The 19,386-nt window shown below is 40.0% G+C and overlaps 1 protein-coding gene across 1 annotated transcript in view; it reads left to right on the forward strand.

The window, feature by feature from the left end:
* frmd3 (FERM domain containing 3) overlaps window positions 1-19,386 on the forward strand; it is a 48,407-nt gene that overhangs the window by 15,110 nt on the left and 13,911 nt on the right. Inside the window, exons 3-11 of the mRNA XM_070833851.1 lie at window positions 635-677; window positions 3,803-3,884; window positions 6,399-6,496; window positions 9,476-9,599; window positions 11,523-11,610; window positions 12,625-12,713; window positions 14,674-14,737; window positions 15,116-15,151; window positions 18,032-18,120. Of these exons, the coding sequence (XP_070689952.1) occupies window positions 635-677; window positions 3,803-3,884; window positions 6,399-6,496; window positions 9,476-9,599; window positions 11,523-11,610; window positions 12,625-12,713; window positions 14,674-14,737; window positions 15,116-15,151; window positions 18,032-18,120 (713 nt within the window). The remainder of the gene's footprint in view (window positions 1-634; window positions 678-3,802; window positions 3,885-6,398; window positions 6,497-9,475; window positions 9,600-11,522; window positions 11,611-12,624; window positions 12,714-14,673; window positions 14,738-15,115; window positions 15,152-18,031; window positions 18,121-19,386) is intronic.

The following is a 19,386-nucleotide window of genomic DNA, read 5'->3' on the forward strand; positions in this document are numbered from 1 at the left end:
GGATGGAGAGCAAATTAACTACTATACTTCACATTTTCAGCAAATATAATGGCCTGTGTTGGATGCATTTAACAGTTTTAGGGATTAAAATTCATATATGCTTAGGAGTAAAGGAAGGTCACCACTTCTCCCTCATAAGCAGCGCTGACCAGCTCTTGATCAAAGCCCTGAACCCCCAGCTGTTCTAGGGGAGCTGCACCGTGACCAGCAGGTCAGACTGTGGTGCTGGGAAGCTTCCTGAAGAGCAGGGGGAAGCATCCTTATTGAATAAAGGTCCAAAAACTTTTTTCAGGTGTTGCTCATTACAGTAACATTGTGCACCATATGTATTAGAAGTTTAAAAGTCAACTCCATCCAGCAGCATCAGAGTTGTCAGCTCCGTGTATTGATCGTTAATGACAAAAAACAGAAATAAGTCAGATGATGAATTTAAATACCAGTTATGCCTGATGTGATTTTGTTTTTAGTGCACTTAAGTTGCCTCACATTGCTGAGTTCCATGCGTCATTCAATTAAATTAAATTACATGTGGAGTATATTGAGATTGCAATTTAATCTTTTGAACTCAAAGAGCCAGTGTTCTTATTTCAGGGTAACATTTCTCTCTCTCTCTCTCTCTCTCTCTCTCTCTCAGCATTGGCTGGAGCCCAATAAGCCCGTGGTGAGGCAGATGAAGTGTAAGTGTCACTTCTGCTCCCCTTATTTGTGTTTTCTGCATTTGCTTGCACTCGTGTGTGAGCATGTGTGTGTGTGTAGGCCCAAGTTTGTGTGTGTATGTGTGTTCCTCGCATGCAGGCCTGTATTTGCCTCTCAGGAGCTGAGAGGCAGCGTGAGGGGATCAAGCTCTGCAACACAACACCACAGGGGACTCATGTACTCACATACAGGGTCATGACAGAACACACACACAACAGTGTTAAAGCCAGTGGATGTTCAAAAAGTTGAAACATTAAAAATCTCAGCATATAGTCTATTTCCAATGCATTATATGTGATTAAAAAAAAAAGAAATTAATTATAAAAACAGTTGCTTTCCATAATGGCAAATAGCATTTAGGAAATATACTCATATGCAGGTTTCAGGGCCTTATCACCGACCATGTCCCCAGGCCACATTGCTCACATTACCATTTGACACGAGTAGTGACAGAGCCAGACATGTGGGACGGCGACTTTTTCTCAGAAACACCACAGGGAGACAAAGAGAGACACAACAAAGACAGACAAAGTGACGAGAGCAGGGTTTCTCAGAAACACAACAAACTGCCAGAATGTCAAGTGGCCCAAAAAGGAAAAGAAATACACAGACATGTGAGGAGAGCACAAATGCATCTAATGTGTCAAAAGTGAAAGTACTCAGTGTGTCATTTCATGCATATAACATCAATGCATTATAATTATCGATGCATTCATCGTGCACCTGGTAAAGGTCGGGATACTTTTAATGACTTTACACACCTCCGGGTAACTCAATTTATAATATTTCATCATAATTCTTTCAATAATCTAAATCTGCAAAGTAACTAGAAATTAATGTTGTAAAATAAATGTAGTGGGGTAGAAATATAAAGGTGCATAAAATGGAAAGGTTCAAGTAAAATACAAGTACATCATAACTGAACTAGTAAATCTACTTATATTCCTGGTGTTCACTGTTGTGGGTTTTAGATAATTACTCCTCTATCAAATCTATCTTGTGAAACACACTTTTTTGCAGAATTTCTCAGTGTGACGTTCGTCTGTGTTTGGCCGGTTACCTGCAGAATCTGCAAAGACATGTCTGTGTCTGAAGTTCGCCCACCCTTTTAATGGCTGTCCTGTTCTTTCTGTCGCACCATAAAATAATAAAGGAGCTATTAGCTGTGCATTTTGCTTCATCAGAGCATGTGTACGAGAAGTGGGGGTGGGGGGCGGTCAGTGAATGTTAGAATGAGAGATGGCGCCAGAGAGAAAGAGGGGAAAGAGTGATTAAGAGGAAATGTGTGGGGGGCTAATTCAGCGGGGGGAGAGAGGAGACAGTGATAGATCGTGTAGCTAAAGAAAGAACGTCAGATTAGACATGAGGAGAGAAAAGAGGGAGAAAAGGGGAGATTGGAAAAACAGTTTGGACGAAAGTGGCTGACAGGAAGAACGGGATGAGACGGGGAGGGATGAGTGTTGAATAGATCTGAGTCGCACTGACACATCAGTTCTCCCCATGGCAGGATTTACTCTCAAATTAGGATGTGCGGTTTGTGTGTTATTGTCTCTTTGTGCGTCTCAGCTTACGTACATATGCGTCACATTTGAACGAGTGTGCGTGTGTGTGTGCCAATTCACTTTCTCTGAAACCTTTAAAAAAAAACATCTTGGTCCCTTAAGCCTGAGCAAAAAAGCAGCTCAAATTCTTTGGGAGCGGGTGGGAGGATTGCATCTTTTCACATTGCTCAGCATGTATAATGTAGATGTGTGTCGTTTTTTCATTGCTGGATAATACCGCAGAGGATCCCTCCATTAAAGACAGAGTGGTGAGGGCACTCTGTAAAGATTTCTGGTACCATCTTAGATGATACTCACTTTCTTCCTCCTCTTCTGCCACATCCTTTTTCTCTCCTCCATCTTTTTGGCTAAGTCACGCCTCATGCCCACTGTAAATTCGTTGTTTTTATCAGATGAATTTGCCTCTTTTTTGAAGTTGCTCTTTTGCAACTGGATTCCTGCATTTACACTTGATATACCCCACATGTGTAAATGAATAAAACCTTAGATATAAGCTTCACCTACGAGCACAGTGAATATAAACAAGATTTGTCCCCTTTTTCTTTGAATTTCCTTCCCTGAAATTACATTGCTGACCCCACAACCCACCTTCACAGTCAAAAGGAAAGGGGTGCAAAGAGCAGTATCCCGTAACAGTCCTGTCACGACAGACAGGAGAAAAGTTTTGGAGGAGTGTAAAATAAGAATAAAAAAATCACAAATGGTCCACTTCTACCAGAAAGTGTAAATTAAGCCTCTTTATATATAGAGAGAGAATCTGTGGATACATAATTGTCTTATAACAGTTGCTCCAAATATTTCCTCTGAGGTTTCTACATGGTGTATCGATATGTGTGTCTGTACATAATGCAGATGTGCCAAACTTCAGTGAGTGAACTTTGAATGTTAGCATGTGTGTGCATGAATGTGTGCTTATAAGCCTTCTTGTGATATCTGTGAGACCCCAGGAGGGAGTTTAAGCTATTGCTGATCTGAGCCCCATAGCTTGTCATTGACTCTGAGTGTGTGTGTGTGTGTGTACACTTACATAAGTGTGTGTATGTATTTTACCATGCATATTTAAATACCATTCTAAGCTTAATTTCTCTCCCGCAGCAACTACACACACACACAGAGAGTCAGAAATGAAATGCTTTAGGACTCAGATCAAAGAAAAAGAAACAGACCTCAGCTCAAGTAAGGCTACTTTGTGTGTGTGTGTGTATGTATGTGGATGTGTGTGTGTGTGTGTGCGCGTGTGTGTGATGAGTAATTACTATAATTATCAAATGACTAATCAGTATTAGAGGCACACTGTGATTTCTTTTTTGTCTGTTACTTCTTTTTCTCTTCATATTTACATAATCCTCAACGCTCTGCTCCCCTTCTCTCTCCTATTCATGTATCTCTCCTCTCCTCTCCTCTCCTGTTCCACCACTTCTTTCTCAAACCACTCTCTGTCTCCACTCTCTCCTTTAACCCTCCTCTCTTCCTTTCTTCTTTCATTTCTTCTCCACTCTGAACTTTGTTTGTTTCTCTCATGCTTGTGTCTCTCTTGCCTTCAGCAGCTCAGCAGCCGTACACGATGTGCTTCCGGGTCAAGTTTTATCCCCATGAGCCAACGAAAATCAAGGAGGAGCTCACCAGGTAAAAATTAACACACACAATGGGTGGTTTTTGAGAAAGCCTAAAAGACTCTCTCTTCTTCTTTTCCTTGTTTGAGAATAGCTTTAGCACATTCATATAAACTAGCATCTAAATTTCAATAGCTTGATGTAGTTCACTATCACATGCCTCCAGTGTGCTAATACAACAAAATTAAAATCAGTCACATGACAGAGAATTGTGTTTTGGTGTCATTAAAAAATGGAATGTCTCTGACACATAATATCCAAGTTTTACCACCACTATTCTAATTGTCTAATTGTCACTAAATTGCTGGGATGCATTTGCTTCTCTTTCTATGGCCTTTAGCCTTCAGCAGTCTATAAAAAGTTAGACAAATGTGTAGATGTTACAGCTGCTTGCATGAATCTTATTAAAACAGCAACTTTTGTTTGGTAGATGGAATTGAAAATCTCTGCTATAGTCCAACTTGTGGAAAAAGTAGTAGTTCATAAACACGCACACACACACCTTCTCTGAGGCATGGTGATAATTAGAGATGCTTACTCAGCAGGGACACTGTTTTCGTGTTCTTTGTCCCATCTGAGCTGTAATGTCTCACCAACTCAGCTTCTCTCTAACGATCACCATTTCTGACTTCTCCTCCTCCATTCCTGCTTTTCCATCTCGCTCCCTCTCTCTCCTCCATCCTTTTCAGATGTCTCTCCATAATTTCATCCCTAAGGTGTGTCCTCCCTTCCTTCTGTTGGTCTGTCTCTGTCCTCCTTCTACCTCCCACAGATCTCACTCCTCCCTCAGGTGTCTCCCCACATCTCTCAATTTATGCTGGCATATCTCCCTGTCCTCTGCAACTTTTATTACTTAAAGGTCAATGTCATAAAAACGTTCCTCTCTGTTTCTCACCTTCTTCCCTCCTTGAGTTTTCTCACAGTTATGTCGGCCTAGATTTTTCATTCATCATCCTTTTTACCCTCTCCTTTGCAAGGACTACATTTTCATGTGGCCCTTGTGTCAATTTCTGCTCATCAGCTTAAAGAAAAAAAAAAACACCCCCATCTCAGAGTCCTCAAAGTGCACCATTACACAACTGATGCAGTGGACATGCAAGTAAAAGTCAAGCTGAGTTTGGAAAGTTCAGAGGAGACTGCAGTCAGTGATGAAATCCAACGGAGTGTTTAATATCAAGTTTTTGCATCATCAAAATCCCACAACTATTATGCTAATGTGTGTGCGGCATGTGCTCCAGTTTGCAGGAAGTTATTTGAAGTCTGATATTTTCCTCCACAACTTTATATTTCCCCCCAAATATCAAATCATAGGAATTATGTCTATGTTAAGTGACTGCACGAGTTGAGTAAAGTGTGTACATTTTATGTAGAGTGGCAGAAAGCATGGTTTGGCATGCAAATAATAGTTGCGTTTTTAACAATTATGAGCAAAATTTTTCCTTACCATAGTTTCACTGCACAGATATTGCAGAAACATCAGCACTGAACGTAATCCAAGGTTTTACAGAATCGTCAAAATCAAAACTGACATGTTCTTGTCTGGCGATAAGGTTGCAAAAAACTTTGTTTGTCTTTTGGTAGAATAGCTCAGCTGTAAAAGTGTTCAGCATAGCAGCATGTGGCGTGCTTGGTCATCCCATAGTGTGCAGTCACAGATAAAACAGTAAATGAGTCAGGGAATTATACAGCCCAGAGTGGGAGAAGGAGAGTCTTTTTTGACTGTAAGGAGTGGGGACAGAAAAGGATTCAAATTAGAGACACTGACTAGCTGGGACTTGACTGACAGAGGAGGAAACAGGAATATCTGCATGCGACAAATTAGAAAGTAGAAAAGGAGAAAATTGAACACAACTGAGAAGGTCATGTAAAAATAGTCAGCTGTGTTTTTTTAGGCCAATTTTAAGAACCTCCACGCGGCTGCAGACTGACTCTAAAAATAAAACTATTTAGCTGCAGCGGCAGGCTTTTCACTCCATTCAATCTTTCATGCTTTCCTTCTGCTGCGTCTTTCACTTGAGTTAGAAAACAAGTTTAATGAGTCAGTTGACTGTGGTGTTTCGTCTTCTGTGGAAACCCATCTGTATCCATGGTAACACATATCCCTATAGTTTCAGCACCACTGCCATTTCTTGTCTCTGTGTAACATGAGAAAAATCAGCATGTCAGCAGCATGCCTAAACTTGCCTCCATTGAAGCTGTTTCCATAGTAACTACAGTACCAGCCACTGCTGTATGGTAGTAGTTTCCATAGCAATACTCTCTCCAATTGGTGTAGTAACACAGTAATTTAATGATGACAGCACTGACTTTTTTAATGTGTGAGTGTACTGTATTTAACATCATCTAAATAAAGTTCATTCTATGAAATAAATACATAAAGCTCACTTAACCAATGATACTGTACACTGCTTTAATGTGAGCCAAATAAATAAATAAATTGATTAACAAAGCAAATATGTAAAATATATTTAGCGTAAATAATATTTAGCCTTTCTTTCATCTTAACTTTGTGTGTGTGTGTGTCCAGGTATCTCCTGTACCTCCAGCTGAAGAGAGATATCTACCATGGTCGTCTCCTCTGTCCTTTTGCTGAAGCTGCATATCTGGGAGCCTACATCATACAGGGTAAGGTCCAGTGACAATCTGTGGATTTGGTGTTGACCTACTGACGTGATTGTGCTGGTGATTCAGCATGTGTGTGTAGATATGTAGAAACATTACTTAAAATATGCACTTTACAGTGATTCATGTATACATGACCTTGGTGATGGCTCCTGGTAGGTTCATACTGGTCTGATACCTGAATAAAGTGCATTGCAGTAATCCAGTCGGGAATAAATAAAAGCATGTACAACTTTTTTGATGACCTGACCTGATTTTAGAAATAAGTTTAAAATTGTAAAAATTTGAGAAAAAAAAAAAAGTTGAGAAGTTAGCTAGGCTGCTAGGATCAGTGGGTTTCAAAGGCAAATATTACTAAGTGTCATCAGCATAAAAATGGTAAAACACATCATGGTTATCAATGACTTGGCCAAGTGGCAGCATATATATAGAGAACAGGAGGGGGCCAATAACTGAGCCTTGAGGAACACCACCTGTGGAGGAAGTACAGTTACCCAGAACGACAGAAAGAGTTCTGTTAGAGAGGTAAGAGCGTAACAACAAGTCAACAATTACCTCTGTCTGTAATCAGCAACAGGTCATCAGTAACTTTAAGAAGTGCTGTCTCAGTACTATGAAGTGCACTAAACCCAGACAGGAAACTGTTGAAAACACTATTATCATTCATAAAAGTGATCAATTGGGAAGAAATGATTTTTTCCAGAACCTTGGATAAAAAAGACAATTCAGAGATAGGTCTGTAATTGCTTAAGGACTGGGGATCCAAATTGGGTTTCTTAAGCAGTGGATGAATGATAGCATGCTTAAAACTGTCAGGAAAAGAACCAGAGGTCAGAAACTTGTTGAACATTTTCAAAATAACAAAGCTGTCAGTAGAAAGTACTTCCATGAGCAGTTTAGTGGGAATGATATCCAAAATGCAGGAGGATGGGATCATCTGGGAGACTGTACGTTCTAATAATGAGATTATGACGGGTTGAAACTGAATAAAAGTAGCAGAATATGCATGGGAAATAGAGAGGATGCAAGAGTCAGGCTGGATTTGATACCTGATGGTCTCTACCTTATTTACAAAATGAGCGAGGAACACTTCCGACAGGTTAACATCAGGTTCAGGGGAAGGAGTTGGGGGACCTTTAATAACAGAGTCAATTACCCTAAGGAGTGTTTTAGGGTTGTGTTTGTTGTTTAGTATTAGGTCAGAAAAGTAGGCTGTTCTTGCATCCTTTACTGCTTTCTGATATGTTAACATTTGTTTTTTTAATGTGTTATAATTTATCACAGACTTGGTCGGACAAATGGCCGGATTTATTCCATTTTCATGCTGGTTACCTGTCTCACCTCAACATCTGCGCAAATGCTTTTATATAATAAAGATGCATCAGATCTACAGTGATAAGTGGCTGTAGACTCATCCCTGATAGCATTTCAATATATCACAGATTTGTGCTGTGCATTTACCCAAGTCTTTGATTCAGAATGGAAACAGATAAAAGTACCACTGCCTACTCTGTTTCAGTCCTCTAGATCAGGTAATCCAAAGGTGACATTTTTGATATAAAGAACCCCAGAGAAATACGCCTGACATTAGAACCCGTCTAAGTTACAGATCAGGATTGGGATGGGTTGAAACTGAAAAAAAAGGAAATGTCTAGTCCAATTAAAAGCAATCAACTATGTAAACAGGATACAACCATCATAGGGGCCGGTGCATCCAGCTAAAGGGCATCAAACAAAGACTGGCAGTCAAACCAATCACTCCATTTGTCTGGTTACTGCCTCATTATGTGGCTCATTTTTGGTGTTGTAATCCTAAAACACTGCAAGATATGGACCACTGGGAAAAGGAATAAGAAAGCATTTTTTCTTTGCTTAATTAGCAGTAACAGTTTAATGTTGAATCACAGTGCGCAGCCACTTGCTTTAATATGGATTAAGACAGGAATTAGCTGAGCTCTATCATATAAATGAACCCTTCTGGCTGATACACAAATCGCTGAACTGTGCAAACACTCTGTGATTGGCCCATATCCCCAGAGAGCCCAGTGTGACTGGCTGCGTTATCTCGACCCAGAGTGTGTCTGCAGCATATCATTGGCTGCTCTGATTAACGAGGGCAGGTCCCTGTCCCAGTTTGTCACGGTGTTGATTACAGAGTAGGAGAATAGGTTGAGGATTACTGTTTAATTAAACTCCAGGCAAGTTTTAGATTTAACCTTTATTATGACAGCTAATTAAGAACGGATTTAAAAGAGAGTTTACTGTCTGTTAGGACTTTGTAAAGGATTCAATAAGGAAAATCAGGGTTATGAGTGTCCTCTGGGAATAGAAATCTAATGAAAAAGGTCTCACTTTTTGAGAAGATTCGCTACTCTCACATCTGTTTGTTGAATATAAGGCTACACCAGACAGCCAATTAGCTTAGCATAAAGACTTGTGCTGTCCAAAGGTTACAAAATCCACCTGCACCTTTAAAGCTCACTAATTATATCTCACTTTGTGATCTGTACAAAAAACAAGAAAAAAAGATTAATAATGACAATCCAAAATTGTCTATATGTTATGCATCTGGCTCTAAGCAGTTGCCGTGCAACCAGCAGAGACTCCAGGAAGTTACTGCTGAGAAAAACGGTCAATTGGCTTTTTGTAAGGATTAAACAAAAATGATTTAACAGGTAGCTTGAGAGGTGGTGGTAGACAGATTTTGTCTTGGACAGAATCAGGCTAGCTTTTTCCTCCCCTATTTTCAGTTTTTATGCTAAACTAACTGAACCAACCGTCTGCTCTGTCTTCATATAACTTTCCTCTATGAAGCGAATAAGCACATTACCCCAAATTTTATGGTGGATAGATTGCATTTATGCAGAATATTGACTTGCCATTGCTTGAAAATGTTAAATTGAAGATCATATATTCACATTTTCTGAACTGTTTAACTAGTTTTTTAGATATTTGTGCAATGATAGCTTCCTCTGTCTCCAGCTGAACTCGGGGATTATGACCCAGAGGAGCATCCATCAGACTACATCAGAGACTTCAAGCTGTTCCCTAAACAATCCCTCAAACTGGAGAGAAAGATTATAGAAATACACAAGAATGAGCTCAGGTAAAAGAGATGTGTGTGTGTGTGTGTGTGTGTGTGTGTGTGTGTGTGTGTGTGTGTGTGTGTGTGTGTGTGTTCCTGTTGTTTGTTGTCTGGAGCTGCGTCTTTGTTAGCGGTTTACTGTTTGATTTGGGTGACAGCTGTGGACGCTCATTCCTGTGATCTGTGTTTTCAAAACATGCTGTGGAGACAATTTCCCACTCTGCAGACAATAAAGCGCTTTGTGACGTTCTGGTTAGAGACAAAATTGGATGATACCCAGAGATGTGTGGCTGCGTTGCAGGAGGTATTTCAGTTTAGCTTCAGATGACAGTAAAAACAAACTAGTTTGAAATTAGTTAGAGTGAGCATGAATGATTCATTTCAAGCTTGGTTTGGACACCTTGCTCGTTACTTTTCATAATTTATATTTTGATGAATATCACCCTTACATGATGGATGGAGCAAAGCATTAGCTAAACCCAGACCTGATGATTTAGATCCTTTTGTAGATCCTCTCAGATCTGCATGGATCCCCTAAAAACAGCTGAGACAGGATACATATCTATAGACCCTGGCATGTTCTGTCTTCTGAAATAATAAGCAGGATTACAAGAAGAGGAGATTAATGCTTCCAGAGGTCTCTGCATAATTATAATCATGAAAGTGAAAATTATTAAAGTAAAAGTTGAAACTGAATTGAAATTTGTTGAAAAGATCACATGATATGCAGTAATGTTGGCATGAACCCCCTCCCGCGGGTTGTGTGCGTTTATTTATGTCATGGCTGCAGCTCATGAGCGATGTTGTTAGGTTTGTGACCGTCACACTTACAGTGATTACAGAACATCAAAGACAAATCCTTCATTTCCCTGCAGCACAGAGGCAGATGCTAAGTGCCCTCTGTCTGCCCCGAAGGGTCTGACGGACAGGATTAACAGCATGTAGATTACAACTGAGCCGTAGGAAGAGACTTCAGGTGGTTTACAGATAGGATGGGGTGGGTGCGTGTCTGTGAGGTGTATTTTCATAGTCAAACAGTTCTTTAATGGGTTTAGCATTTTCCTCTACGTATATGTAGACAGATGTATGTGTTTGTAGTTTACGTTGATTTTACTGGCTGAAGTCATGGTGAGTAGCTGTGTACAGCACTCAGTTTCTTGACTTTGCAGCACTTAAACTAATGATTAAGTAAAGCTTCAACACTTAGCTCCTACCAACCTGAGCACAACGCCGTTTAAGGGGGCTTGTACGTGAACCGATTGGTCTGTCTTGCTGTCAATCAGCGTATCAATAGCCCTTGTCCTTACAAGCCCCTTCTTTTGTGTTACCATGGCGATCCAATCAATATGAGCATCAAGGTTTGGGTATGTCCCACTCTCCATAAGGGGAAATTAAGCTGTATAGGGCTCACTGAATTGTTGTCTGTCTTAATAATTGGTCATGATGCTTTAGTAAAAGTTCCTTCTTATTAATCTTCTTATCATCAATATCATCAATTTTCGCCAGTTTTATATATCAGTTATGAGGCTGTTGCCTGCTCATAGTTGCTGTCAGTTTCACCAAAAACTTCACAGATTGAACTGATTAGATGTATTACTCTTCTGTAATGAGCTGTCATAGCTGATACCTTCACATATCCGATCACCAGTCAGGCTTATCCTGAAAAGTAAAATGTGCTTTAGTCTTTGAGAGGCTGACACATGGAAGTTTTTGCAAGCTGTTAACAGATGATTTAAACTGACTTGAATTAGTGCAAACATGCAGAACATACTGTATATAACAACAATATCCATTGGTGTTTTTCCCTCACTTTCTTTAGTAAACATTTTTGACTCATGGAAGAAAATCACATAAATCAACACAAAGGCATTATCATACCTGTCAAACACACGGACATACGCAAACATCATCAGTGTGCTGAGTTTCTCCTTTCCCTTCGTTTAGGTGCCAGTGTGCTGCATCAGCAGAGTTGAACATGCTTCAAAGGGCTTACTCACTCGAAACTTATGGAGTTGACCCTCACCCATGCAAGGTAACATTAGTGGAGAACACTGTAATTTGGTTGTGACGCCTGATGCTCTTGATATTGACAAGGTTCCTCTGATCAACGTGATGCAAATCTTTTTCTTAATATTGCCACAATTTATTCTTCACGTCTCAGTAATTTACCCAAATTACCGTTGAAGTTCAATTGATTATAATGATAATTTACCAAAAAATATCTGGCTGTCTTTCTGTTGTCACTGTAAATTTTGTAAATTTGTAAACAGTGATCACTTAATAGTGAAATCTTTGTAGTTACATCTAATACTAATACTGTTGAGTCCTAAATTTTACTCATTACTGCTGTGCTGTGTTCTTCTTCTAGATGGAATGGATGATATAGACCCTAACCCTAACACTATTTTACAACTCCCTTGCTTCTCTGTCTATCCTCAAAATAGCGACACCCTCTCATGGACAGAGGAATCAAAGCATGCTACGCAGATTAACGAGATATTTAAATTCTGTCTATTGAAGAGGATCTGCCTTATCTGCTCCACTCTTGTCAGTGGGACTGTTTTTAATGTGCCGGTTATTGCTGGGACTGAACATCATGCACGTGCAGATCTGTGGAGATCAAGAATCAGAGGAAGAAAATGTGGGAAGCACGGAGGGGTAGAGGGTGATTAAGAGAGAGATATAAGAAGGCACACCAGCAGAGGAAAGGTGATCTACAGATGATAAACAACAATGTAGGACAGAGACGGGAACATATTTTGTTCTGGTCTTTTTCCTGAAGTTGATACTGGTTTTATTTTGTCTCACTGTGTCAAACTATGTGAGTCTACCTGTTCTGTATTTTCTGTACCTTGTTCTTGATGCCAGTAACTGCAAATTGGAGGGGGTGAAGATAGAAACAAACAAATCATTTTGTGTAGGTTTCATTACCATGGAGATTGTTGATGGCCCACATGCATCCCCGCTGTTAATCTAACCGTATCCCATAATGCTGCTTGCTGTGTGCTGTGTGTCACTCTGCATGTGTGTGTCTGTGTGTTTGCAGGACTTCACAGGCTCGACAGCCTTTCTCGGGTTCACAGCCACAGGTTTTGTGGTCTTCCAGGGAAACAAGAGGATCCACCTCCTCAAATGGTACATTTGTTCCTAATTCTTGAATATGAAGCTGTGAGTATGGAAATGAAATGTGTGGCCTCTATTAAATCTAATCAAAACACACTCTCACTCTATGTTTAATCTCAAATAGAACTGATGAGCAAATCAGTTACTGTACATATGAATTCATAAGATGATACCTCCAAATATTTAGCCTTTTAACATATATTAGAAGGAAGTATCATATTGAGATTATCTGGCTTCATTAATTTGATTATCCTCCTGCTGGGACACGTAGCAGCTTCTGGTGCCGTTTTTATTAGTTGTACATTTTAATTATTTGTTACACAATGAACTACACTGGTGCACCATGTAGCGAAAACTACAAATCTGCACAACATGTACTCAGTTACACTGCACCTCCATCATATTGCACCACTTTTAATTGTATCCTGAAGAATTACATTATTTGTACATGTTTGAATAGACAGACTAGATAGGATTCCTTTATCTTTGCACGTTGTTGTACAATTTGAGGTGCAGCTTCTACAACAACCAGTTTAACATTATACACTTACACACATACACACACACACACACACACACACACACACACACACACACACAGTCACACTTATACAGACAAACAATAATAGTAATAAAAAGTAAAAAAGATAGAAGAAGTAATAAAAAGAAGAGGCATATCATATCTGTTGTGCATTATACCAAATGTTACATCATGTACAGATATTAATAGATGTTATTGCACGTGTTCGGGGGACAGTGTTTTGTGGAGTTCAGTTCAGTGATGGCTCTGGGATAGAAGCTGTTTTTGAGCATGGACATGCAAATCTTAAAGGCCCTCTTTAAGAGACGATGATGAGGGTGAGGTGCATCCTTCAGAGTGCTGCTGGTTCTGCAGAGGCAGTGTGATCTGAGGGTGTTTTCCAAAGAGGACAGGGGAAGTCCAGTTATTTTCTGGGCCGTGTTTATGACTCTCTGGAGAGTTCTCCTGTCTGCAGCTGAACAGTTGGCGGAACAAACCGTATTAGAGTATGTCTGTGCACTTTCTGGAGCAGTGGTAGAAGGATTAGAGCAGCTTTGTGGACAGGTAATTTTTTTTGTGTGTGTCGTTTGAATGTAGAGCTGCTGTTGAGCCTTTTTGACCAAAGCAGTGTCCATGTGAAGTTCTGTGTGATGAGGGTTCTTCTAAACTAGAGGCTGAAACCCTCTCCACATCTGCCAAGGGTCCCTGTAGTGTCTCCTAAAGCCTATGATGAGTTCTGTAGTGTTTTTGATGTTAAGTGATTTCTGCACACCATCCTGCCAGTTGGCAGACTTTATCTCCGTAGGCTGTATCGTTCCTGTTTGATTCCCAATAGAGGTGGTCCAGGGTGGGGGTCGAGTCTGTGGGTGGTTGGATAGGAAGCTCTTGATCCACACACACAGGGAGTCACTGAGGCCCAGATCAACTACAGTGTTGAATAAAGAGCTGCACTCTATAGAAATTATCCTCACATATGTCCCCTTCTTTTCAAGGTGGCATAGCGCACTGTGGGGACGGCGTCCTCTGTGGATCTATTTGTTCTGTTAGAGTACTGGTGCTCATCCAGGGTGGATTTGATGTGCTTTAAAACCAATATTTCAAAGCACTTTGATGTGGGTGTGAGTGCCACCGGTCACTGTCATTCAAATAGCTGGTGTTGGTCTGTTTGGGCACTGGTATGATTATGACTGATAGACAGACAGACAGGTACAGTATCCTGGGACAGGGACAGGTTGAAGATGTTAGTAAATACTTCCACAAGCTGATAGCTGCGGTCTCTAAGAACTCTTCCTGGGACCTCATCACACCAGCAGCTCTGACCTCAAGGAATATCAATTTCCTTCAGTTAAATGCTAAACTCAAATTTCTCAAATGTATTTTTATCATGTAGCCAATCTTTAACCCTGACCACGTACATACATTTTTAAGTTATAACATGGTGGCTCTTTGCAGGGCTGATGTTAGCAAGTTGAAGTTTGAAGGGAAAACCTTTTACGTCATCGGGATTCAGAAAGAGGTGAGTCCAGCGTCCTCCTGCATGCACCTTCACCTTAAAAGGGTAAAAATGTGCTCTGTAGTTCCTCCATCATAATGATAAATGGTGTAGTCTTGTACCACCACCGTCATCATCATGCTGATCTTTTGGATCCCATCCTCTTCCAATTGTGGAGTTCAGTAATTCTAGAAAAAAAAGACCATGACTTTGATCTAGATGCACAGCTACTGTCCTCCAAGTGTACTGTACATCCTGTACTCTCTTTCCTTCTTCTTTCTTTCCTGTTCCCCTTTCTTCATCTGTGCACTGGATCAGATAAATGTGCTATGAAACTGTACTGTTTGTCTATGTAATCCTGTCCACCATCACACACACTGTGTATGTGTGTCGCTGTTTCAGATCTCCTTAACAGGCAGGATTCACTGTAACAGGATGGTGGGTGTGTTACAACTAACCTCCTCACTCATATTATGTGTCGACTGTGGCCCAAATATGAGACTCCTTCACTACATCCTTGTTAGTCTGTCTTCAACAAACAGAAATTCTACGACATCTCTGCTTGAAAGTGACAGACAGAAAATACTTGCTTAAAATGCTGTGTTAAACTGCAACTTGAGCAGGTGTCTTGCATTTGGGACACGTTTCATCTGTACGATCGATGTTTGTCATCCAGTTCAGAGCTGTGGTAGATTCTGAGCAGTAATCCTCGGTGCATTATGCCTTATATATGTGCATACAGTTGATTGTGTCTCACAATGCTGTGTGACTCACATATTACTTCTTATTGATTCAGTCAGAGGATCCTTAAAGATACATGGAAATGATCATTTCCGTAGCTAAAGCTAGGTAGCTCTTTAATCTACCAATCAGCCACCAATCAATCAGCCAGTAAATCAATCACATACCTATTCTCTCCATTACAGAGGCTTAAACCAGCTCTCTCATCCCTGCTTAACTTGTCAGTGTGTCTGCCTGTTTGTCTGTTTGGCAAGTCATGAACGGCTGAAGATGCAGTTTTATCTTTGTGTTTCTGTCTCTTCTCTCTGTGTGTAAACATAGTCATCGCTGGTGAGTAAATACACGTAATAATAGGATCACAAAACATTGTTGTACTTAAATCCTCAATTTGATGCCTCTCCCACAGTCCTGCCCTCATCTCACTTTATGATTGGAGGAACCTTTTGTCATTTTTCCTCATTTGGTTGTTCAGTGTTTGTGTCATTTTGTTTCGTATCATTTTATACAAAAGTTGTCTTCATTGTCAATTCATTCAATTTATTCAGTTAGTTAATTTCTTAATTCTCAGTTATTTGAGCTCATTTTGTGTCTTTGTCAATGAAAATTTTGGGCCCTATTTAAATTATCTATAGCACACGGTCCAAAGTGCATGCAAGTGCACAAGTGCATTAAGGATGTGTCCACTTTTCCTTGTTGATCGGTGCATAATCTGGGCACAAAGTAAGACACAAAGGGGCTGTACACTTTATAAGTGTGGTTTGAGCGTAACATGAATTAAACCAATCAGATGACAGCACATGAGCACATGCAACAATCTTTATCTGTGTATGTAATAAGCAGAGAGTACATGTGTTACATATACATTTTTAAGATTTTTTTGGGTGGTGTTTTTAATGCATTATTTGAAAGTGACTGTAGAGAAGGAAACCAGGGAGGGAACGCGGGGCTGAGCACACCCCTGGCCTTGATTTACGCTTGAAACATCGTTCACACGTCCAAAGTGACGTCACATCATCAGACACGTCCCTTTGCGTAGGTCCAGAGCAGTGGGTTTACATCTGTCTGTGGCACTTCTAACATTTTCTGACTATGCAGCAGTGGATGGGTGGAGAAAATGGAGCATTTGAGGAGTTTCTGATGGCAGAAGTGAGAAAATACAGAAGTGCGATAAATAGCTATAATGCTCCCTTTAAATAGCAGGAAAATGCTGCACCATTGACTTTAGACCAAATTTTTTGGTCAATGGTGCAATTACTCTTCCTCAAATGTGTTTAATGTTAAACATTGTTGATTTCTTCATTTTGACTGTGTCTTCATGTCTGAGTGTGTGAGTACATACTGTATGTATTTACATCATTTCTGTGAATATTTTTCACTGTATTTTATCCTGATTTGAATCTTGTATCGATATGTAGTCTGTTCTGTGAGTCTTCGCTGTGTGACAGGTCACTGCATGATTTCACTCTTTGCCCTCAGCTCTTTTATTTAGCCTGGATCACATTAACTTAACTGTCCCACTTTGAGCTGACGGCAACTTTTTGTGGCTTTATTACTTAAACACGTAATTAAAATGTGTTTTACACAAACACATTATTATCAATGTTATCATGTTATTTAGATTTATATTTCAGTTGTTAATATAAAAGAGTTTAACAGTACACCAAGGGATAGCAGTTGAAAACCAGTCAGCATATTACTGTATCTCACTGACTGAGGTATTGGACACATAAGCTGCAATTTCTGTTAATGGTGTTGGAGCTCCCAAATACTCTGTGCAGTACTAGTAAGTATGTAAATGTATCTTTTCAAAGCTAAATAAGTATCATAAAATGTCATATCATGCTTTAAAAGCCCTTTTGCATGTCAGCCAAAGTGGGACCAAACACAATTTGTAAACAGGATTTTAACTTGCAGTTCTGGTACTCTCACACACATGGCCAGTGCAGCACATGCGTGTAAATCACAACTACATATCTAGTATAGCCGATGTGTGACACTGAGGGGGTTGAGCAATGCAGCTGACTTTAGGAAAAACAACAAACTGGATCAGTGCACAGCTGTAAACTGTGTGGCGAGATTCTCTAGATCTGTAATGATTCAAGGTTTCTTTTTCTTTTTCTTTTGTTTTTTAGTCAAATTTAAGGCGCACCATGGTTGTTACCATCTTACATTAACTCACTCCCATGTTATTGATCTATGTTATTGAGTGTTTCCTCTCTCGCCCACCCTGTTGTAGAGCAGCATTGATCTGGCATCTCATATTACCAGAGCACTGAAAAGCACAGGACATTTACGGGAATACATCCCTCCTTCTGGTCTATAAAGAACCACGTTCTGCAAGCTACGAGCCTTTTACTGCTGAACGCTTTGGCAAAATCACTATATCTGTCTTACATCTTGCTAAGCTTACAGCTTTGTGTCTGTGGGTCAGCATTTTGCACAGCTCCCTCTTACCGAGTTCAGCACTTCTCTTGTCCTTATTCACACGTCTTTTAGTAATCTCATTTCTCATCCCCACTGTCTTTCTCTCTTTCTCTTTCTCTCTTCGTCTCCCTGTCTTTGTCCTTTTCTGTGCAGAAGAAACTGGTGTTGACATTTCACACATCGACCCCAGCAGCGTGTAAGCACTTATGGAAGTGCGGTGTGGAGAACCAAGCCTTTTACAAGTGCGTCTACACACACACACACACACACACACACACACACACACACACACACACACACATTCATTTATTGAGCTGCTCTTGAAGTCGGAGACACTGTGCAGTATTATTCCATCCCAAAATGCCAAAATGTCACTTCTACTATAGAAAAAGAGTAGTTCAAATTTGAAGATTAAAAACATTATTTCCTAATAAGATATTCACCAAAATATGTGTTGAGCTCAACACAAGAAACAAAAATGATCATAGATTATGAATATTTAACCAAGCTGGCACTGATCTACAGTATATATCTAAATATAATTTCAAATTTCTTTTATACTTCTGTTATTTTCTTTTGTAATTGTTTTTGTTTATCACTCACAAGCAGCTAAAATTAGCTTTCCCTCATGTTCCACTTTGATTTCCAGCACATTAGCACTCTTTTCACCTTCCTTTCCTGCCTGCCTGTGCCTGTACAATATGTTGCTGTCCTTCACTGGGGAGCAGCTGATCGCTCCGAGGCCGTCGCTCTGAATATTGACTGACTATTGACACTGCTGGCGTGTCAGAAATGGAAACAAGCTCAGGGTGAAGGTGAAAGTGAGAGAATGGCGACTAAACTCCTCTTTTTTTTCTGTGGTCATGGTTGCAACAAGGTGGCGCACAAACAAAATGAATGAGCTCTTTGCTTCAGTCAAGGGTTAGTGGGAATATCAGTAAAGCAATTTAGTGCACTTGATAGTCACAACAGCAGAGGAAGTTGTTAGACATGACACTTGTGTACGTGTCCTTCTCTAGTCACCCTGACAGATCAGATCACACCGTGACAGATCCCCAATATATTGTTTCATCAACTGCTGTTTGCAAGGTCAGGAATGCAGCATTCAGTCTCAATCTTTAATACAACCAGTAGAACTGAAACTATTGGTTGACTATTCGATTAGTTCATTACATTAATCGCCAACAGTTTTGATAATTGATTAATTGCTTAAGTCCATTTTCGAGCAAAAATGCTAAACAATACTCCAGCTTCTCAGATTTTCTTCTTTGAATTCCTTTGTTGGTCGGAGAAAACGAGATTTAATGACGTCGCCTTGGGCTCTGGAAAACTGTGATGGGCACTTGACATGCTTCATAGACCAAACAATTAATCGACAATGAAAATAATCTTTAGTTGCAGCCAGACCGCAAAGAAAGTCCCTGCAATTTAACATTTGAAATTCCATGGACAGCAAGGCAACTGTATGTGCTGAGGAACATTAAGTGACACAAACAAAAAGTCATATC

This window comes from Pempheris klunzingeri, chromosome 7 (assembly GCF_042242105.1).
Source record: "Pempheris klunzingeri isolate RE-2024b chromosome 7, fPemKlu1.hap1, whole genome shotgun sequence".
NCBI classification, from domain to species: domain Eukaryota; kingdom Metazoa; phylum Chordata; class Actinopteri; order Acropomatiformes; family Pempheridae; genus Pempheris; species Pempheris klunzingeri.